The 23,466-nt window shown below is 51.6% G+C and overlaps 1 protein-coding gene across 1 annotated transcript in view; it reads left to right on the top strand.

The window, feature by feature from the left end:
- The window catches only part of LOC144754048 (antigen peptide transporter 2-like), a 136,108-nt gene that overhangs the window by 70,070 nt on the left and 42,572 nt on the right, over positions 1 to 23,466 (top strand). The window contains exons 7-8 of the mRNA XM_078641561.1: positions 3,603 to 3,731; positions 7,137 to 7,319. Of these exons, the coding sequence (XP_078497687.1) occupies positions 3,603 to 3,731; positions 7,137 to 7,319 (312 nt within the window). The remainder of the gene's footprint in view (positions 1 to 3,602; positions 3,732 to 7,136; positions 7,320 to 23,466) is intronic.

Raw genomic sequence — 23,466 nt, 5'->3', positions numbered from 1 at the left:
TTAATGTCCCTCACTGAGCGTTATCTTCACAAACTCACTCTCCGTGGATCTGAATGTCCCTCACTGAGCATTATCTTCACAAACTCACTCTCGGTGGATCTTAATGTCCCTCACTGAGCTTTATCTTCACAAACTCACTCTCGGTGGATCTTAATGTCCCTCACTGAGCGTTATCTTCACAAACTCACTCTTGGTGGATCTTAATGTCCCTCACTGAGCTTTATCTTCACAAACTCACTCTCGGTGGATCTTAATGTCCCCCACTGAGCTTTATCTTCACAAACTCACTCTCTGTGGATCTTAATGTCCCTCACCGAGCTTTATCTTCACAAACTCACTCTTGCTGGATCTTAATGTCCCTCACTGAGCTTTATCTTCACAAACTCACTCTTGGTGAATCTTAATGTCCCTCACTAAGCTTTATCTTCACATACCCATGCTCCATGAATGCTAATGTCCCTCATTGAGCTTTATCTTCACATACCCGTGCTCCATGGATGTTAATGTCCCTCATTGAGCTTTATCTTCACATACCCGTGCTCCATGGATGCTAATGTCCCTCATTGAGCTTTATCTTCACATACCCGTGCTCCATGGATGCTAATGTCCCTCACTGAGCTTTATCTTCACAAACTCACTCTCTGTGGATCTTAATGTCCCTCACTGAGCTTTATCTTCACAAACTCACTCTTGGTGAATCTTAATGTCCCTCACTAAGCTTTATCTTCACATACCCATGCTCCATGAATGCTAATGTCCCTCATTGAGCTTTATCTTCACATACCCGTGCTCCATGGATGTTAATGTCCCTCATTGAGCTTTATCTTCACATACCCGTGCTCCATGGATGCTAATATCCCTCATTGAGCTTTATCTTCACATACCCGTGCTCCATGGATGCTAATGTCCCTCACTGAGCTTTATCTTCACAAACTCACTCTTGCTGGATCTTAATGTCCCTCACTGAGCTTTATCTTCACAAACTCACTCTCTGTGGATCATAATGTCCCTCACTGAGCTTTATAATCACAAGCTCACACTCTGTGGATCTTAATGTCCCCCACTGAGCTTTATCTTCACAAACTCACTCTTGGTGGATCCTAATGTCCCTCACTGAGTTTATCTTCACAAACTCACTCTTGGTGGATCTTACTGTCCCTCACTGAGCTTTATCTTCACAAACTCACTCTCTGTGGATCTTAATGTCCCTCACTGAGCTTTATCTTCACAAACTCACTCTCTGTGGATCTTAATGTCCCTCACTGAGCTTTATCTTCACAAACTCACTCTTGGTGGATCTTACTGTCCCTCACTGAGCGTTATCTTCACATACCCGTGCTCCATGGATGCTAATGTCCCTCATTGAGCTTTATCTTCACATACCCATGCTCCGTGGAGCTTTCCACATGACACTGCAGACACCTTTGCCCAGTATCACATTACCTTTATCAGACACCACCATCGCAAATAACACAAATCTGACATACTACTTGAACCGCTATTTCATGGCCACAGTTTCAACGAAAGACAAACTCCAATATAAAAACCCTATTGACCACCAATGAATAACGGAGGCCTTACAGCAACTGGCCTCCGGCAAGACCCAGAGGCAGGATCGCTTCCCTATGGAATTTTATACATGGCTCAATACATCACTAGCTCAGTCACTCCTTGGTAGGTTTGATGCGCTAAGGGCACAGGGTGCCTTTCCTTCAGAAATGTTCAAATCTACCCAAACTACATAGACCAAAGAATGTCGAGAATCATACCACCCAATCTCATTCATTAACTCTGAACTGAAAATCTTGGCCAAGGTATGAGTGACCCGAGTCGGAGGCATAATTACTAACTTAATACATCCTGATCAGAGCGGTTTTATCCCTCATCGGGCCACTAGGCATAAAAGAAGGCGGGCTGCTAATGCTATGGCTTTGGGGCACCCTTAAAAGCCTCTTAGCGGTACTGTTAATCGACTCTGATAAAGCTTTCGAAGATGTATCATGGAAATGTCTATTTGATCTCCTTCATTATATTGGCTTCGGACCACCTTCCTGGCTTACACTTGTTCTGCATCTGATGGACAGGTAGGCAGTATCAAACTTAAGAGTTGTGAAATAGGGGTTCTCTTTGTCGCCCCTATTCTTCTATCGCAATAGAACCCCTGGAGCAAGCAGTGATGCAGGTGCTGATGGAGTTTGGTACACTCTAGGGTCTTCAAACCAGCTGGAGTTAGACTAGACCATCATGGCCATCAGGATACCTATCATTCATGGGCAGAGCACATAGGGTTGAGGATTACAACACGCAGTATTAAATATCTGGGGGTGCATCGTACATACATAGAGGATGCAGTGCAATTATGGGCCTCCCTACCACCCGTCTATACTTGGAAAAGTGGCTCTTTTGAAATGATTACTCTCCTGAAAGTACTTTATGCACTACAGAACTACCCTTTTCCCTTCCATGATGATTTTTACCTACGCTCGCAGCATGTCTTTGGTCCATTCATTGAGATGGGAACCTCCGGTAAGTATCATTGTCCAAATGCTAGAACTCCATCTATGATGGGTAAAGGCCTATGATATATTCTATTACATGTAATATATTCTTTTACAAAGTCGCTTGTCTGACAATTTTCAATCATTATCAGCATAGGTGGGCATGAGGACTGGTCCTGCATAGCCTGTGAGACTATGGTTAATGGGAGAGGAATCTCCAATATAATTCCTGCATGTGAAGCCACCCGGGCGGAAATCCCGTCTGCGACGAGGGTGGCCCTTGAGGTCTCGAAAACCTCTAATAAATGAATCGGGTGGTATGGAGGCTGGCGGGCCAGAACCCTCTATGGACTGGTAATACTCTCCCAGATGTCACAGCACTTGAGGGTTTTGGAGGAGAGGATCGTCTGGAAATCTTATCTACTAGAAAATGTGGCCCCCACCGGTGCCCTGAGACCTTTGCTTGAGTTGCAAGATGAATCTGGTCGACGACACACACAATTCCATCAATATCTCCAAGCTAACCATGTTTGAACTCTCTGGTAGGGGAAAAGTATCTGCTCTATACCGTGCATTGATCATAAACTCTTCAGACACCGCTCTGAAACTCCGAGAGACATGGGAGGATGCTATAGGTCATCTAGATGAAGACAAATGGATATCAGCGCTAATGGCCCCCAGAAAGACAGCCATATCTAATGCATAGCGACTTATCCAGTCTAAGTATCTTCATCGAGTTGATGTAACGCCGGCTAGACCTTGGCAAAGGCCACAGGGACCGGGACCAGGATGTCTCAGCTGTCTGTCCTCAGTGGTCGACTTTTTACAAACTTTCTGATCCTGTCCGGTTCTCAGGCCATTCTGGTAGAGCATAGCTTGCTCTTTTTGTCAAGTACTCCGAGATCCCTCAAAAAATACCTAGATAATAAAAATGTAATTGAACCAAGCTGCCAAACAATGTGTTACAGGTAAGTAGCTTATTTGCCGTTCTCTGTATCCCTGGAAGCCTTTGATCCATCAACACTGGTGGGTGTTTTCTGATGTCTGTGGCGGGGTGCATTGATACAAGATGAGAGAGCTTATCACTGTTTTGTCTCCTTGCAGCTGGCCGTGCTCGCGGTGCATGTGGCGATGCTGTACTTTGGGCAGCACCTGGTCCAGAGCGGTAGAATAAGCAGTGGGCGTCTCGTCTCGTTCATCCTATTTCAGATGGAGGCTGGAGATCACATAAGGGTAAGGGTCACCCTTGCGAACCGTTACTACTAAATGTAGGTATTTGTGCTTCAAATGCTAATGTGTCCTGAGTAAAATGATACCTCACTTGTGTGGGTGGGGCAAGGGGCTGTGACTGGAAAGAGCCCAAAACATAGGAAGTAATGGAATAGCACAGAGAATTCTAAGCACTACATTATTTTAAAAATACGTTTTTCGCCGATTCTGTATTGGACACCTACACAAGTGAGGTATCATTTTACTCGGGATACTAAGGAGAACGCTGTGGGGTAGGACATTTGTGCCACCACAGTTATTCCACACAAAAATATGTGGAAAATGTGTTTTTTTACAGCTAAATTTGAAGTTTGCATGGCATTCTGGGTAGGAAAACGTTGGGGGAACCATGCAAGCCATAACTCTTTGGACTCCCGCAGGTGTCTAGTTTTCAGAAATGTTTAAGTTTAGTAGTTTCCCAAGATGGCCGCCGAACCCGTGGCCAAAACCCCCCAAAACCAGGTAGTTTTGTTTTAGGTACTTTTGAAGTTTCCACAGTACGATTTTGGCCATTTCCTGTGGCAGCCACTATGCCTACCCACACAAGTGAGGTACCATTTTTATCGGGAGACCTGGGGGAACGCTGGGTGGGAGGAAATTTGTGGATCCACGCAGATTCCAGAAATTTTCCACAAAAATGTGACCAAAAAGTTATTTTCTCAGGTAAATTTGAGGTTTGCAGGGGATTTTGCGTAGGAGAATGTTGGGGGACCCATGCAAGCCATACCTCACTGGACTCCCCCGGGTGTCTAGTTTCCAGAAATGTGTGGGTTTGGTAGGTTTCCCTTGATGGCTGCCGAGCCCCGGGCCAAAAACAAATGGGACCCCCCTTGCAAAACCAGGTTGGTTTCCGATAGGTAATTTTGATGTCGCCTCAATAGGTTTTGGGCCCTTGCCTGTCACAGGTACTTGACCCACCCACGCAAGTAAGGTACAATTTTTCTCGAAAGGTATTGGGGAACGACGGGTGGTTGAATTTTGTAGATCCACGCAGATTCCAGAACTTTCCTCCTCAGAAATGTAAGGAAAGAGGGTTTTTTTGACAAATTTTTAGGTTTGCAAGGGATTCTGGGTAACAGAACCTGGTGAGAGCCAGTCAAGACATCCCCATCCTGGATTCCCCTGGGTGTCTAGCTTTCAAAAATGTATCGGTTTGCTAGGTTTCCTTAGGTGCCGGCAGAGCTAGGGTTAAAAAACTACAGCTAGGCACTTTGCAAAAAAAGGGTCATTTTTCACTGTGAAAATGTGGAGTGTCCACAATGCGTATGGGCCGTTCACTGTTGCGGGCACTAAACCTACCCACACAAGTGAGGTACCATTTTTCTCGGAAGACTTTGAGGAACGTGGGGAGGGTGGAATTTTGTTGATCCAGACAGATTCCAGAACTTTCCACCAGAGAAATATGAGGAACAAGTGTTTTTTGGGACAAACTGTTAGATTTGCAAGGGATTCTGGGTAACAGAACTTGGTGAGAGCCAGTCAAGGCACCCCATCCTGGATTCCTCTGGATGGAAAATGTATAGGTTTGCTGGGTTTCCCTAGGTGCCGGCAGAGCTAGGGTTCAAATACTGCAACTAGGTACTTTGCAAAAAAAGGGTAATTTTTCACTGTGAAAATGTGATGTGTCAAAGTTGCGTTTTGGGCCGTTTCCTGTCACGGGCACTGGGCCTACCCACACAAGTCAGGTACCATTTTTCTCTGAAGACTTTGGGGAACGCAGGGTGGGTGGAATTTTGTGGATCCATGCAGGGTCCAGAACTTTCCACCAGAGAAATGTGAGGAAAAAATGGTTTTTGGGACACATTTTTAGGTTTGCAAGGGATTCTGGGTAACAGAAATAGTGAGAGTCAGTCAAGTCACCCCATCCTGGATTTCCCTGGGTGTCTACTTTAAAAAAATGTATAGGCTTGCTAGGTTTCCCTAGGTGCCGACAGAGCTGGGGTTAAAAAACTACAGCTAGGTACTTTGCAAAAAAAGGGTAATTTTTTACAGCGAAAATGTGGTGTGTCCACGTTGCGTTTTAGGGCATTTAGTGTCGCGGGCACAAGGCCTACCCACACAAGTGAGGTACCATTTTTCTCGGATGACTTTGGGGAACGCTGGGTGGGTGGAATGTTGTGGATCTGTGCAGATTCCAGAACTTTCCACCACAAAAATGTGAGGAAAATTAGCTTTTTTTTTTTACAAATCTTTAGGTTTGCAAGAGATTCTGGGTAACAGAACCTAGTGCGAGCCAGTCAAGTTACCCCATCTTGGATTCCCCTTGGTGTCTAGTTTTTAAAAATGTGTAGGTTTGCTATGTTTCCCTAGGTGCCGGCAGAGCTAGGGTTAAAAAACTACAGCTATGCTCTTTGCAAAAAAAGGGTCGTTTTTCATTGTGAAAATGTGGTGTGTCCACATTGCGATTTGAGCCATTTTCTGTCGTGGGTACTAGGCCTATCCACTTAAGTGAGGCACCATTTTTTTCGGGAGACTTGGGGTAACAGAGACTAGTAGAGCAGCTGTTATTAGTTATTGACTTTTGATGCATTTCTTCCTTCCAAATGAAAGACAATGGGTAAAAAAGAAGTCATTTTCACATAATGACCTATAATTCTCATGCTAGTATGGGTACTCCCAATTTTGGAAATGTGCAAATATCTACTGTTCCTAAACTCTATATTTTGTTCCCATTTCAGAAATACATAGGTGTCTTTCATACCGATTTTTCCATGCATTCGTCGGGTTCTTGGTGAACCTACAAGTCTTATATATCCCCACAACCAGAAAGGTCAAGCGGATGTAACAGTATATTGCTTTCAAACAGCTGTCATAATTAGATAAAGTTACAGGTGAAAACGTTGACACAAATGGCTGTTTATTTCAACTAATTGTCAATTTTTACTATATTTAACTGTTAGTTTCTGTAAAGAAAACCTTGAAGGATCTACACAAATGACCCCTTGCTGAATTCAGAATTTTGTTTACTTTTCTAAAATGTATAGCTTTCATACCCATTTCTACCAGTAACTGGAAGGAGGTTGAAAGCACAAAAAAAGTAGCAAAAATAGGCTATGTCCCAGAAAAACGCCCAAACTGTGTAAAGATGTTTTTCTGACGAGAGTCTGCTTGTCCCATAAAGCTGGGAAGATGGTGATTTCAGCACCACAACCCCTGGGATCCGTAAACCCTGGGTACCTTTAGAATCCCCCTTATTTGGTAAAAAAGTTACCGGGGCCTAAGCACGAACTACCTCAAATAGCCAAAAAAGGCTTGACACGGGGGGCAAAGCCCTAGCAGCAAAGGGGTTAAGGGAGGTCAGACAATGTTTACCGGGTGAGTTCACTTCCATCTGGAAAGGATAACCTTCTCTCCTTCACCTCCCTGCAGTCCATGGTGCACATGTGCAGCCAGATGATCCTGTCCGTAGGGGCAGCGGAGAAGGTGTTCCAGTACATGGACCGAACTCCTGGGGTGTCCACTGGGGGTCACCTGAAGCCCGACAACCTACAGGGCCACATTCGGTTCAACAAGGTGACGTTTTCTTACCCCACCCGGAGGGACGTGCTCAAGGTGAGTGAGTGTGGTAAGGACACGTCTGTCCCTCTCATAGAATGGGGAGAGGATGTGGTCTGAAGGCTAGACTGCCGACCTTGGAGCTGGGAAACCAAGGTTCGAATCTTGGGTCGACTCCACATCCAGTGAATCTGGGCAAATCACTTAATCTCCCCGTGCCTACCACAAAAAAAATCAATGTGTCTGTGCGTAACGTAACCAGTGCTCACGTAAAGCGCTCCAATACCTCGAGTTCGAGCTCGCAAAAAAAAACCATTTACGAGCGCCAGGCTATGCCACGCCCATAGACGGAGTAAGAACTCAGGAAAATCTTGGGTGAGCCCCTGATGTCCGAGGGTCACAAAAAGGACCCTTTGACTTTCATCCCTGGCTTTGCCTCCACGCCCACTGTGGCGGGGACCTGAGCGCATCAGTGGGATTACGTACAGCAGCTGTAGGAACGCATACCGCCCGTGCGGTGCTCCAGGGTGTAGCACCTGGTGACTCGCCCCCAATGAAAGAGAAACAAAACGCACAAAAAACTAGTTTGAGGTCACACAGACCAACCTAACCTGCTTCAGCAATCCAGAACCTAAGCCCGCCCAGTGTTCCTGTGTCCCCGCCTCTAAACCCATGTACCTCAGTCTTCCTGTGTCCCACCTCTAAACCCATGTATCCCAGTGTTCCTGTGTCCCCGGCTCTAAACCCATGTACCCCGCTGTTCCTGGCTCCCTGCCTCTAAACTCATGTACCCCGGTGCTTCTGTGCCCCTGCCTCTAAACCCATGTACCCCAGTGCTCCTGTGCCACTGCCTCTAAACCCATGTACCTCAGTCTTCCTGTGTCCCCTGCCTCTAAACCCATGTACCCCAGTGTTCCTGTGTCCCCGCCTCTAAACCCATGTACCCCACTGTTCCTGTGTCCCCTGCCTCTAAACCCATGTACCCCAGTGTTCCTAGGCCCCTGCCTCTAAACCCATGTACCCCATTGTTTCTGTGCCCCTGCCTCTAAACCCATGTACCTCAGTGTTCCTGTTTCCCCTCCTCTAAGCCCATGTACCCCACTGTTTCTGTGTCCCTGCCTCCAAACTCATGTACCCCAGTGCTCCTGTGTCCCCGCCTCTAAACCCATGTCCCCCAGTGTTCCTAGGCCCCTGCCTCTAAACCCATGTACCCCATTGTTTCTGTGTCCCTGCCTCTAAACCCATGTACCTCAGTGTTCCTGTTTCCCCTCTTCTAAACCCATGTACCCCACTGTTTCTGTGTCCCCGCCTCTAAACCCATGTACCCCACTGTTTCTGTGTCCACTCTTCTAAACCTGTGTACCCCACTGTTCCTGTGTCCCTGCCTCTAAACTCATGTACCCCACTGTTCCTGTGTCCCCGCCTCTAAACCCATGTACCCCAGTGTTCCTGTGTCCCCGCCTCTAAACCCATGTCCCAGAGTGTTCCTGTGTCCCGCCTCTTAACCCATTTCCCCAAGTGTTCCTGTGTGCCCGCCTCAAAACCCATGTACCTCAGTGTTCCAGTGTCCCTGCCTCTAAACCCATGTACCCCGCTGTTCCTGTGTCCCTGCCTCTAAACCCATGTACGCCAGTGTTCCTGTGTCCCCTGCCTCTAAACCCATGTACCCCAGTGTTCCTAGGCCCCTGCCTCTAAACCCATGTACCCCAGTGTTCCTAGGTCCCTGCCTCTAAACCCATGTACCCCAGTGTTCCTGTGTCCCCGCCTCTAAACCCATGTACCCCAGTGTTCCTGTGTCCCTGCCTCTAAACCCATGTACTCCACTGTTCCTGTGTCCCCGCCTCTAAACCCATGTATCTCAGTGTTCCTGTGTCCCCGCCTCTAAACCCATGTCCCCGAGTGTTCCTGTGTCCCCGCCTCTAAACCCATGTACCCCAGTGTTCCTGTGTCCCCTGCCTCTAAACCCATGTACCCCAGTGTTCCTAGGCCCTTGCCTCTAAACCCATGTACCCCAGTGTTTCTGTGTCCCTGCCTCTAATCCCATGTACCCCACTGTTCCTGTGTCCCCTCTTCTAAGCTCATGTACCCCACTGTTTCTGTGTCCACTCTTCTAAACCTGTGTACCCCACTGTTCCTGTGTCCCGGCCTCTAAACTCATGTACCCCAGTGTTCCTGTGTCCCCGCCTCTAAACCCATGTCCCCGAGTGTTCCTGTGTCCCCGCCTCTAAACCCATGTACCCCAGTGTTCCTGTGTCACCCACCTCTAAACCCATGGACCCCAGTGTTCCTGTGTCCCCGCCTCTAACCCATGTACCCCAGTGTCCCTGTGTTCCCGCCTCTAAACCCATGTACCCCAGTGTTCCTGTGTCCCTGCCTCTAAACCCATGTACCCTGCTGTTCCTGTGTCCCTGCCTCTAAACCCATGCACCTCAGTGTTCCTGTGTCCCTGCCTCTAAACCCATGTACACCGCTGTTACTGTGTCCCTGCCTCTAAACCCATGTACCTCAGTGTTCCTGTGCCCCTGCCTCTAAACCCATGTACCCCGCTGTTCCTGTGTCCCTGCCTCTAAACCCATGTACCCCAGTGCTCCTGTGTCCCTGACTCTAAACCCATGTACCCCACTGTTCCTGTGTCCCCGCCTCTAAACCCATGTCCCCGAGTGTTCCTGTGTCCCCGCCTCTAAACCCATGTACCCCAGTGTTCCTGTGTCACCCACCTCTAAACCCATGGACCCCAGTGTTCCTGTGTCCCCGCCTCTAACCCATGTACCCCAGTGTCCCTGTGTTCCCGCCTCTAAACCCATGTACCCCACTGTTCCTGTGTCCCTGCCTCTAAACCCATGTACCCCAGTGCTCCTGTGTCCCTGACTCTAAACCCATGTACCCCACTGTTCCTGTGTCCCTGCCTCTAAACCCATGTACCCCAGTGTTCCTGTGTCACCTCTTCTAAGCCCATTCACCCAGTGTTCCTGTGTTACCCACCTCTAAACCCATGTACCCCACTGTTCCTGTGTCCCTGCCTCTAAACCCATGTACCCCAGTGATCCTGTGTCCCCTCTTCTAAGCCCATGCACCCCAGTGTTCCTGTGTCCCCTCTTCTAAGCCCATGCACCCCACTGTTCCTGTGTCCCTGCCTCTAAACCCATGTACCCCACGGTTTCTGTGTCCCTGCCTCTAAACCCATGTACCCCAGTGTTCCTGGGTCCCTGCCTCTAAACCCATGTACCCCAGTGTTTCTGTGTCCCCTTCCTCTAAACCCATGTACCCCAGTGTTCCTGGGTCCCTGCCTCTAAACCCATGTACCCCAGTGTTTCTGTGTCCCCTTCCTCTAATCCCATGTACACCACTGTTCCTGTGTCCCTGCCTCTAAACCCATGTACCCCACTGTTCCTGTGTCCCCTTCCTCTAAACCCATGTACCCCAGTGTTCCTGTGTCCCTGCCTCTAAAACCATGTACCCCAGTGTTCCTGGGTCCCTGCCTCTAAACCCATGTACCCCAGTGTTTCTGTGTCCCTGCCTCTAATCCCATGTACCCCACTGTTCCTGTGTCCCCTCTTCTAAGCCCATGTACCCCACTGTTTCTGTGTCCCCTCTTCTAAACATGTGTACCCCACTGTTCCTGTGTCCCTGCCTCTAAACCCATGTACCCCAGTGTTCCTGTGTCCCCGCCTCTAAACCCATGTACCCCGCTGTTCCTGTGTCCCTGCCTCTAAACCCATGTACCCCAGTGCTCCTGTGTTCCTGCCTCTAAACCCATGTACCCCACTGTTCCTGTGTCCCTGCCTCTAAACCCATGTACCCCAGTGTCCCTGTGTTCCCGCCTCTAAACCCATGTACCCCACTGTTCCTGTGTCCCTTCCTCTAAACCCATGTAACTCAGTGTTCCTGTGCCCCTGCCTCTAAACCCATGTACCCCGCTGTTCCTGTGTCCCTGCCTCTAAACCCATGTACCCCGGTGCTCCTGTGTCCCTGACTCTAAACCTATGTACCCCACTGTTCCTGTGTCCCCGCCTCTAAACCCATATACCTCACTGTTCCTGTGCCCCTGCCTCTAAACCCATGTACCCCAGTGTTCCTGAGTCCCCTCTTCTAAGCCCATGCACCCCAGTGTTCCTGTGTCACCCTCCTCTAAACCCATGTACCCCACTGTTCCTGTGTCCCTGCCTCTAAACCCATGTACCCCAGTGTTCCTGTGTCCCCTTCCTCTAAACCCATGTACCCCAGTGTTCCTTAGTCCCCTCTTCTAAGCCCATGCACCCCAGTGTTCCTGTGTCACCCTCCTCTAAACCCATGTACCCCACTGTTCCTGTGTCCCTGCCTCTAAACCCATGTACCCCAGTGTTCCTGTGTCCCCTTCCTCTAAACCCATGTACCCCAGTGTTCCTGTGTACCCTTCCTCTAAACCCATGTACCCCAGTGTTCCCGTGTCCCCGCCTCTAACCCATGTACCCCAATGTTCCTGTGTCCCCTCTTCTAAGCCCATGCACCCCAGTGTTCCTGTGTCACCCACCTCTAAACCCATATACCCCACAGTTCCTGTGTTCCCGCCTCTAAACCCATGTACCCCACTGTTCCTGTGTCCCCGCCTCTAAACCCATGTACCCCAGTGTTCCTGTGTCCCCGCCTCTAAACCCATATACCCCAGTCCTCCTGTGTCCCCACCTCTAACCCATGTACCCCAGTGTTCCTGGGCCCCTGCCTCTAAACCCATGTACCCCGCTGTTCCTGTGTCCCTGCCTCTAAACCCATGTACCCCAGTGTTCCTGTGTCCCTTCCTCTAAACCCATGTACCTCAGTGTTCCTGTGCCCCTGCCTCTAAACCCATGTACCCCGCTGTTCCTGTGTCCCTGCCTCTAAACCCATGTACCCCGGTGCTCCTGTGTCCCTGACTCTAAACCCATGTACCCCGCTGTTACTGTGTCCCTGCCTCTAAACCCATGTACCTCAGTGTTCCTGTGCCCCTGCCTCTAAACCCATGTACCCCACTGTTCCTGTGTCCACGCCTCTAAACCCATGTACCCCACTGTTCCTGTGTCCCTGCCTCTAAACCCATGTACCCCGGTGCTCCTGTGTCCCTGACTCTAAACCCATGTACCCCACTGTTCCTGTGTCCCTGCCTCTAAACCCATGTACCCCAGTGTTCCTGTGTCCCTGCCTCTAAACCCATGTACCCCGCTGTTCCTGTGTCCCTGCCTCTAAACCCATGTACCCCGGTGCTCCTGTGTCCCTGACTCTAAACCCATGTACCCCGCTGTTCCTGTGTCCCTGCCTCTAAACCCATGTACCCCACTGTTCCTGTGTCCCCTCTTCTAAACCCATGCACCCCAGTGTTCCTGTATCACCCACCTCTAAACCCATGTACCCCACTGTTCTTGTGTCCCTGCCGCTAAACCCATGTACCCCAGTGTTCCTGTGTCCCCTTCCTCTAAACCCATGTACCCCAGTGTTCCTTGGTCCCTGCCTCTAAACCCATGTACCCCACTCTTTCTGTGTCCCTGCCTCTAATCCCATGTACCCCACTGTTCCTTTGTCCCCTCCTCTAAGCCCATGTTCCCCACTGTTTGTGTCCCCTCTTCTAAACATGTATACCCCACTGTTCCCTGTGTCTCTGCCTCTAAACCCATGTACCCCAGTGTTCCTGTGTCCCTGCCTCTAAACCCATGTACCCCAGTGTTCCTGTGTCACCCACCTCTAAACCCATGTACCCCAGTGTTCCTGTGTCCCCGCCTCAAAACCCATGTACCCCATTGTTCCTGTGTCCCCGCCTCTAAACCCATGTACCCCAGTGTTCCTGTGCCCCTGCCTCTAAACCCATGTACCCCGCTGTTCCTGTGTCCCTGCCTCTAAACCCATGTACCCCAGTGCTCCTGTGTCCCTGACTCTAAACCCATGTACGCCACTTTTCTTGTGTCCCCGCCTCTAAACCCATGTACCCCAGTGTTCCTGTGTTGCCTCTTCTTAGCCCATTCACCCCAGTGTTCCTGTGTCACCCACCTCTAAACCCATGTACCCCACTGTTCCTGTGTCCCCTCTTCTAAGCCCATGTACCCCACTGTTTCTGTGTCCCCTCTTCTAAAAATGTGTACCCCACTGTTCCTGTGTCCCTGCCTCTAAACCCATGTACGCCACTGTTCCTGTGTCCCTGCCTCTAAACCCATGTACCCCAGTGTTCCTGTGTCCCCTCTTCTAAGCCCATGCACCCCAGTGTTCCTGTGTCACCCACCTCTAAACCCATGTACCCCACTGTTCCTGTGTCCCTGCCTCTAAACCCATGTACCCCAGTGTTCCTGTGTCCCCTTCCTCTAAACCCATGTACCCCAGTGTTCCTGGGTCCCTGCCTCTAAACCCATGTTCCCCAGTGTTTCTGTGTCCCTGCCTCTAATCCCATGTACCCCACTGTTCCTGTGTCCCCTCTTCTAAACCCATGTACCCCACTGTTTCTGTGTCCCTGCCTCTAAACCCATGTATCCCAGTGTTCCTGTTTCACCCACCTCTAAGCCCATGTACCCCAGTGTTCCTGTGTCCCCTCTTCTAAACATGTGTACCCCACTTTTCCTGTGTCCCTGCCTCTAAACCCATGTACCCCAGTGTTCCCGTGTCACCCACCTCTAAGCCCATGTACCCCAGTGTTCCTGTGTCACCCACCTCTAAACCCATGTACCCCAGTGTTCCTGTGTCCCCGCCTCAAACCCATGTACCCCAGTGTTCCTGTGTCCCCGCCTCGAAACCCATGTACCCCGGAGTCCCTGTGTCCCCGCCTCTAAACCCATGTACCCCAGTGTTCCTGTGTCCCTGCCTCTAAACCCATGTACCCTGCTGTTCCTGTGTCCCTGCCTCTAAATCCATGTACCTCAGTGTTCCTGTGTCCCTGCCTCTAAACCCATGTTCCCTGCTGTTCCTGTGTCCCTGTCTCTAAACCCATGTACCTCAGTGTTCCTGTGTCCCTGCCTCTAATCCCATGTACCCCGGTGTCCCTGTGTCCCTGCCTCTAAACCCGTGTACCCCAGTGCTCCTGTGCCCCTGCCTCTAAACCCATGTACCCCACTGTTCCTGTGTCCCTGCCTCTAAACCCATGTACCCCAGTGCTCCTGTGTCCCTGACTCTAAACCCATGTACCCCACTGTTCCTGTGTCCCCGCCTCTAAACCCATGTACCCCAGTGTTCCTGTGTCACCTCTTCTAAGCCCATTCACCCAGTGTTCCTGTGTTACCCACCTCTAAACCCATGTACCCCACTGTTCCTGTGTCCCTGCCTCTAAACCCTTGTACCCCAGTGATCCTGTGTCCCCTCTTCTAAGCCCATGCACCCCAGTGTTCCTGTGTCACCCACCTCTAAACCCATGTACCCCACGGTTTCTGTGTCCCTGTCTCTAAACCCATGTACCCCAGAATTCCAGGGTCCCTGCCTCTAAACCCATGTACCCCAGTGTTTCTGTGTCCCCTTCCTCTAAACCCATGTACCCCAGTGTTCCTGGGTCCCCGCCTCTAAACCCATGTACCCCAGTGTTTCTGTGTCCCCTTCCTCTAATCCCATGTACCCCAGTGTTTCTGTGTCCCTGCCTCTAATCCCATGTACCCCACTGATCCTGTGTCCCCTCTTCTAAACCAATGTACCCCACTGTTTCTGTGTCCCTGCCTCTAAACCCATGTATCCCAGTGTTCCTGTTTCACCCACCTCTAAGCCCATGTACCCCAGTGTTCCTGTGTCCCCTCTTCTAAACATGTGTACCCCACTTTTCCTGTGTCCCTGCCTCTAAACCCATGTACCCCAGTGTTCCCGTGTCACCCACCTCTAAGCCCATGTACCCCAGTGTTCCTGTGTCACCCACCTCTAAACCCATGTACCCCAGTGTTCCTGTGTCCCCGCCTCAAACCCATGTACCCCAGTGTTCCTGTGTCCCCGCCTCGAAACCCATGTACCCCGGTGTCCCTGTGTCCCCGCCTCTAAACCCATGTACCCCAGTGTTCCTGTGTCCCTGCCTCTAAACCCATGTACCCTGCTGTTCCTGTGTCCCTGCCTCTAAATCTATGTACCTCAGTGTTCCTGTGTCCCTGCCTCTAAACCCATGTTCCCCGCTGTTCCTGTGTCCCTGCCTCTAAACCCATGAACCTCAGTGTTCCTGTGTCCCTGCCTCTAATCCCATGTACCCGGCGTCCCTGTGTCCCTGCCTCTAAACCCGTGTACCCCAGTGTTCCCGTGTCACCCACCTCTAAGCCCATGTACCCCAGTGTTCCTGTGTCACCCACCTCTAAACCCATGTACCCCAGTGTTCCTGTGTCCCCGCCTCAAACCCATGTACCCCAGTGTTCCTGTGTCCCCGCCTCGAAACCCATGTACCCCGGTGTCCCTGTGTCCCCGCCTCTAAACCCATGTACCCCAGTGTTCCTGTGTCCCTGCCTCTAAACCCATGTACCCTGCTGTTCCTGTGTCCCTGCCTCTAAATCCATGTACCTCAGTGTTCCTGTGTCCCTGCCTCTAAACCCATGTTCCCCGCTGTTCCTGTGTCCCTGTCTCTAAACCCATGTACCTCAGTGTTCCTGTGTCCCTGCCTCTAATCCCATGTACCCCGGTGTCCCTGTGTCCCTGCCTCTAAACCCGTGTACCCCAGTGCTCCTGTGCCCCTGCCTCTAAACCCATGTACCCCACTGTTCCTGTGTCCCTGCCTCTAAACCCATGTACCCCAGTGCTCCTGTGTCCCTGACTCTAAACCCATGTACCCCACTGTTCCTGTGTCCCCGCCTCTAAACCCATGTACCCCAGTGTTCCTGTGTCACCTCTTCTAAGCCCATTCACCCAGTGTTCCTGTGTTACCCACCTCTAAACCCATGTACCCCACTGTTCCTGTGTCCCTGCCTCTAAACCCTTGTACCCCAGTGATCCTGTGTCCCCTCTTCTAAGCCCATGCACCCCAGTGTTCCTGTGTCACCCACCTCTAAACCCATGTACCCCACGGTTTCTGTGTCCCTGTCTCTAAACCCATGTACCCCAGAATTCCAGGGTCCCTGCCTCTAAACCCATGTACCCCAGTGTTTCTGTGTCCCCTTCCTCTAAACCCATGTACCCCAGTGTTCCTGGGTCCCCGCCTCTAAACCCATGTACCCCAGTGTTTCTGTGTCCCCTTCCTCTAATCCCATGTACCCCAGTGTTTCTGTGTCCCTGCCTCTAATCCCATGTACCCCACTGATCCTGTGTCCCCTCTTCTAAACCAATGTACCCCACTGTTTCTGTGTCCCTGCCTCTAAACCCATGTATCCCAGTGTTCCTGTTTCACCCACCTCTAAGCCCATGTACCCCAGTGTTCCTGTGTCCCCTCTTCTAAACATGTGTACCCCACTTTTCCTGTGTCCCTGCCTCTAAACCCATGTACCCCAGTGTTCCCGTGTCACCCACCTCTAAGCCCATGTACCCCAGTGTTCCTGTGTCACCCACCTCTAAACCCATGTACCCCAGTGTTCCTGTGTCCCCGCCTCAAACCCATGTACCCCAGTGTTCCTGTGTCCCCGCCTCGAAACCCATGTACCCCGGTGTCCCTGTGTCCCCGCCTCTAAACCCATGTACCCCAGTGTTCCTGTGTCCCTGCCTCTAAACCCATGTACCCTGCTGTTCCTGTGTCCCTGCCTCTAAATCCATGTACCTCAGTGTTCCTGTGTCCCTGCCTCTAAACCCATGTTCCCCGCTGTTCCTGTGTCCCTGCCTCTAAACCCATGAACCTCAGTGTTCCTGTGTCCCTGCCTCTAATCCCATGTACCCCGGCGTCCCTGTGTCCCTGCCTCTAAACCCGTGTACCCCAGTGCTCCTGTGCCACTGCCTCTAAACCCATGTACCCCACTCTTCCTGTGTCCCTGCCTCTAAACCCATGTACCCCAGTGCTCCTGTGTCCCTGACTCTAAACCCATGTACCCCACTGTTCCTGTGTCCCCGCCTCTAAACCCATGTACCCCAGTGTTCCTGTGTCACCTCTTCTAAGCCCATTCACCCAGTGTTCCTGTGTTACCCACCTCTAAACCCATGTACCCCACTGTTCCTGTGTCCCTGCCTCTAAACCCATGTACCCCAGTGATCCTGTGTCCCCTCTTCTAAGCCCATGCACCCCAGTGTTCCTGTGTCACCCACCTCTAAACCCATGTACCCCACGGTTTCTGTGTCCCTGTCTCTAAACCCATGTACCCCAGTGTTCCTGGGCCCCTGCCTCTAAACCCATGTACCCCGCTGTTCCTGTGTCCCTGCCTCTAAACTCATGTACCCCAGTGTTCCTGTGTCCCTTCCTCTAAACCCATGTACCTCAGTGTTCCTGTGCCCCTGCCTCTAAACCCATGTACCCCGCTGTTCCTGTGTCCCTGCCTCTAAACCCATGTACCCCGGTGCTCCTGTGTCCCTGACTCTAAACCCATGTACCCCGCTGTTACTGTGTCCCTGCCTCTAAACCCATGTACCTCAGTGTTCCTGTGCCCCTGCCTCTAAACCCATGTACCCCACTGTTCCTGTGTCCACGCCTCTAAACCCATGTACCCCACTGTTCCTGTGTCCCTGCCTCTAAACCCATGTACCCCGGTGCTCCTGTGTCCCTGACTCTAAACCCATGTACCCCACTGTTCCTGTGTCCCTGCCTCTAAACCCATGTACCCCACTGTTCCTGTGTCCCCTCTTCTAAACCCATGCACCCCAGTGTTCCTGTATCACCCACCTCTAAACCCATGTACCCCACTGTTCTTGTGTCCCTGCCGCTAAACCCATGTACCCAAGTGTTCCTGTGTCCCCTTCCTCTAAACCCATGTACCCCAGTGTTCCTTGGTCCCTGCCTCTAAACCCATGTACCCCACTCTTTCTGTGTCCCCTCCTCTAAGCCCATGTACCCCACTGTTTGTGTCCCCTCTTCTAAACATGTATACCCCACTGTTCCCTGTGTCTCTGCCTCTAAACCCATGTACCCCAGTGTTCCTGTGTCCCTGCCTCGAAACCCATGTACCCCAGTGTTCCTGTGTCACCAACCTCTAAACCCATGTACCCCAGTGTTCCTGTGTCCCCGCCTCAAAACCCATGTACCCCAGTGTTCCTGTGTCCCCGCCTCTAAACCCATGTACCCCAGTGTTCCTGTGCCCCTGCCTCTAAACCCATGTACCCCGCTGTTCCTTTGTCCCTGCCTCTAAACCCATGTACCCCAGTGCTCCTGTGTCCCTGACTCTAAACCCATGTACCCCACTTTTCTTGTGTCCCCGCCTCTAAACCCATGTACCCCAGTGTTCCTGTGTTGCCTCTTCTTAGCCCATTCACCCCAGTGTTCCTGTGTCACCCACCTCTAAACCCATGTACCCCACTGTTCCTGTGTCCCCTCTTCTAAGCCCATGCACCCCAGTGTTCCTGTGTCACCCACCTCTAAACCCATGTACCCCACTGTTCCTGTGTCCCTGCCTCTAAACCCATGTACCCCAGTGTTCCTGTGTCCCCTTCCTCTAAACCCATGTACCCCAGTGTTCCTGGGTCCCTGCCTCTAAACCCATGTTCCCCAGTGTTTCTGTGTCCCTGCCTCTAATCCCATGTACCCCACTGTTCCTGTGTCCCCTCTTCTAAACCCATGTACCCCACTGTTTCTGTGTCCCTGCCTCTAAACCCATGTATCCCAGTGTTCCTGTTTCACCCACCTCTAAGCCCATGTACCCCAGTGTTCCTGTGTCCCCTCTTCTAAACATGTGTACCCCACTTTTCCTGTGTCCCTGCCTCTAAACCCATGTACCCCAGTGTTCCCGTGTCACCCACCTCTAAGCTCATGTACCCCAGTGTTCCTGTGTCACCCACCTCTAAACCCATGTACCCCAGTGTTCCTGTGTCCCCGCCTCAAACCCATGTACCCCAGTGTTCCTGTGTCCCCGCCTCGAAACCCATGTACCCCGGTGTCCCTGTGTCCCCGCCTCTAAACCCATGTACCCCAGTGTTCCTGTGTCCCTGCCTCTAAACCCATGTACCCTGCTGTTCCTGTGTCCCTGCCTCTAAATCCATGTACCTCAGTGTTCCTGTGTCCCGGCCTCTAAACCCATGTTCCCCGCTGTTCCTGTGTCCCTGTCTCTAAACCCATGTACCTCAGTGTTCCTGTGTCCCTGCCTCTAATCCCATGTACCCCGGTGTCCCTGTGTCCCTGCCTCTAAACCCGTGTACCCCAGTGCTCCTGTGCCCCTGCCTCTAAACCCATGTACCCCACTGTTCCTGTGTCCCTGCCTCTAAACCCATGTACCCCAGTGCTCCTGTGTCCCTGACTCTAAACCCATGTACCCCACTGTTCCTGTGTCCCCGCCTCTAAACCCATGTACCCCAGTGTTCCTGTGTCACCTCTTCTAAGCCCATTCACCCAGTGTTCCTGTGTTACCCACCTCTAAACCCATGTACCCCACTGTTCCTGTGTCCCTGCCTCGAAACCCTTGTACCCCAGTGATCCTGTGTCCCCTCTTCTAAGCCCATGCACCCCAGTGTTCCTGTGTCACCCACCTCTAAACCCATGTACCCCACGGTTTCTGTGTCCCTGTCTCTAAACCCATGTACCCCAGAATTCCAGGGTCCCTGCCTCTAAACCCATGTACCCCAGTGTTTCTGTGTCCCCTTCCTCTAAACCCATGTACCCCAGTGTTCCTGGGTCCCCGCCTCTAAACCCATGTACCCCAGTGTTTCTGTGTCCCCTTCCTCTAATCCCATGTACCCCAGTGTTTCTGTATCCCTGCCTCTAATCCCATGTACCCCACTGATCCTGTGTCCCCTCTTCTAAACCCATGTACCCCACTGTTTCTGTGTCCCTGCCTCTAAACCCATGTATCCCAGTGTTCCTGTTTCCCCCACCTCTAAGCCCATGTACCCCAGTGTTCCTGTGTCCCCTCTTCTAAACATGTGTACCCCACTTTTTCTGTGTCCCTGCCTCTAAACCCATGTACCCCAGTGTTCCCGTGTCACCCACCTCTAAGCCCATGTACCCCAGTGTTCCTGTCACCCACCTCTAAACCCATGTACCCCAGTGTTCCTGTGTCCCCGCCTCAAACCCATGTACCCCAGTGTTCCTGTGTCCCCGCCTCGAAACCCATGTACCCCGGTGTCCCCGCCTCTAAACCCATGTACCCCAGTGTTCCTGTGTCCCTGCCTCTAAACCCATGTACCCTGCTGTTCCTGTGTCCCTGCCTCTAAATCCATGTACCTCAGTGTTCCTGTGTCCCTGCCTCTAAACCCATGTTCCCCGCTGTTCCTGTGTCCCTGCCTCTAAACCCATGAACCTCAGTGTTCCTGTGTCCCTGCCTCTAATCCCATGTACCCCGGCGTCCCTGTGTCCCTGCCTCTAAACCCGTGTACCCCAGTGCTCCTGTGCCACTGCCTCTAAACCCATGTACCCCACTGTTCCTGTGTCCCTGCCTCTAAACCCATGTACCCCAGTGCTCCTGTGTCCCTGACTCTAAACCCATGTGTGAGAAGTTGGCCTGGTAGGGGATGTTTCCAATTCTGGAACCACCTACTACCTGACCAAACAATCCCTTATGGTGTCTGGTTGTAAGTCAACCTTATTAGACAAGCTATCCTAGGGGTAGCATGGACTAAGCAGCCTAAAGGCTTAACTTAAGAGGTCGTGTTAAGCGAGCTGTTTTACCACATACAATCCTGTAATACCAAATGAAAGGACACCACACAAGTATATATTATAAAAATATATGTGTTTATTACTAAAAACAATCCCCAGTATTCTTTATGAATAAAGGGGCACAAGCGTTAAATCAAAAGCACTGTTTAAACATACAAAGTTGCACAATTATGGATGAGGGCAGGGGGCCACTCAAACCATATACTAAACAAGTGGTATAAGAGATGCCAATCGAGCAGTGGTTAGGCCTAGGGCCTAGGGAATCGCTGGGAGCAGTCAGGACAAGCAATGCTGAAGTCGGGAATGGCCCTCGGGATTCGGGAGATGTGCGGAAAGCGCACGCACGCACCAATGTTAACCAATGGTGCGTAAAAGTCAAAGAGTTAAAGTTTAAGGACACTTCCGCTGAACCTAGGGGAACAAAACTTAACACACAGACCCTAGAGGTGTGCACCAGTGTGGGAACACCGGCGGAGCAAAGTTACCTCACCCACAGGAAGTGGGTGCACAGGGTCGAAGTCGCGTCGGGTTTTGACACGCAGGCTCTTGGTGCTTGGAGCTGAAAGGGCTGCAGGCGGGTTAAAGATGAAGTGTCCGGTGGAGTCCAAGGGTGGACTCAAGTTGTAGAGTACCTGAAAGCAGAGGGGACAGAGTCTGGGTCACTCAGCAGTGACCAGGGTGGAACCAGGACGGAACCAGGCAATGTCGGGCGCAATCAGGTGGTCGTCGAGGAGCTTCTCTCCGCTGTCACGTGGGCTCTGGGGCATCTGCGACGTCCAGGAGCAGGTCACGATCTGTGCCACGCAGGCTCTCACCGTCGGTGCAGTCAGCTTCAAGTTTGGAGCAAACAAGCCTTGGTAAGAGCAATCCACGCAGGATCGGAAGATTGCTTCTCACTCGGACCAGGAAGGTCAGAGTCGGGGCTCCTTTTCAGGGGAGCTGGTGTGGATCTGGAGCAACCAGATTCACGAGTCTTCTTAGGTAGTTCGTCGGCACAGGGACCACCAGCCAGCTGGCAAGTGACCGGGCCAACGCGTTGAGCCAAATCGTGCCAAAGGGCCCCACGCAGCACTCGTCGAGTGTGGAGGGCTGAACTTCGGCTCAGGAGTAGCTCCGGGTGGGGGCTTCTCAAACCCCGGTGCACAGCTTCGAGGGTCACTCGTGGGCTGCACGGTCAGCGTCTCGTGGTCACTTCAAGATGGCGTGCCCCACGCTTCCGGTCGCCTCCACGGGTCTCAGCTTTGCAGGGACTGTGGATCGGGCTGTTAGAAGCTGGGCAGGCTTGATCTCGTCGATCTCAGTCGCTCGAGTTCCGGCGGGAACTGCAACTAAGTAGACGTCGAGGGCTGGATGGTGCCTGCTGCTGCAGGGTGGTCACTCCTTGACCACAAGGGAGATTCTTCAGGCTTCCACGTTGAGATGGAGGGCGAAGGGTCCAGAATATCGTTTCAAATGTTTCTTCCAGGAAATCTGATGTGCCTTGGCACTGCTCCCACTCTTATTCGAATCTGGGGGGCGTGATTACCTGCTAGGTCCCCTCCTATGGGTGGGACCCAGGAAGTGGGTGGATACACCCCCTTCCTTTGATCCAGGCCGCCCTGGCACGAGGGCTGGAGTGCCCCAGAACCGGTTTGGCCGGATTATGCAAGGGGCAGCCTTGTGCGCCCCAGGCAGTGTCTGGTTTCTTTCAAACCTCCCTGCTACAATACACTATCTCCTGTCTGGAGGGCGGTGACACCCTCCTGTGACAGGAAACCCTTTGTCCAGGACCCCCTTGACTGAGTTTCGGTCAGCTCCAGGGGTCCAGACATTTGTCTGTGGCAGAGGCATCCATTTTGTGGATCTTAAGGCCTTTGGAGAAATCAACCGCATTAAAGTGAAGTAACATGTCTTACCCCTCTAGAGGGGTGGAATGCCATCCCCGTCGCCAGAACTGGCGAGGGGATGGTATTCCAAAGCGTATGACACCTTACACGACATGTTTTGATAAAGCCAAACCAACGTTGCTAAATAACCGCGAGGATTATAAGGCACTTAATAGTATATGGTATGGCATTATCCTGAAACAGCTTAGGGATTTGTTCCCGACGGCTGCAGACAGGCTCAGCTCATGCTAGAGCTCCATCTCACATAAAACCATGCACCCAGCCTCCAGGATTGGTGAGGCCTGACTATAGGAGTGGCTCACAGGTTTACATGTGTCCAGATATAGGTTTAGACATAGGTATACTATATCTAAGCAAGGGGTGTGTACACCACCTTACCCCAGCTGAGTGATCAGCCAGTTGTGTCAATTTAAGAACCAGCCAGGGGTGGCAAAAGATATGCTGCAGCCCCTGGTAGGCCTTAGTGGCTCCTGTGCCCTGTGCACCTATAGTGCATTCTACAGGGGCTGACAAGGAGTCCATTTCCAATTGGTATGTGCCTATAGCACATGTGTCATTAATTTAGTGAGAGAACAGCAGGCTGGGGGTCTGATCAGCAGGCCCACAGCCTCAGTAGTCGAAAACCAGTGAAGCAAAAAGCAAAAATTTGGGGTGACCATAGGATAGCAGACCCTACTCTCCTACACAACCCCCCCCCAAACGCAGGGACATT

This window comes from Lissotriton helveticus, chromosome 5_1, assembly GCF_964261635.1.
Source record: "Lissotriton helveticus chromosome 5_1, aLisHel1.1, whole genome shotgun sequence".
Taxonomy (NCBI): Eukaryota; Metazoa; Chordata; class Amphibia; order Caudata; family Salamandridae; genus Lissotriton; species Lissotriton helveticus.
The sequence above is the reverse complement of the archived record's forward strand: the minus strand, read 5'-3'. Positions and strand labels throughout refer to the sequence as shown.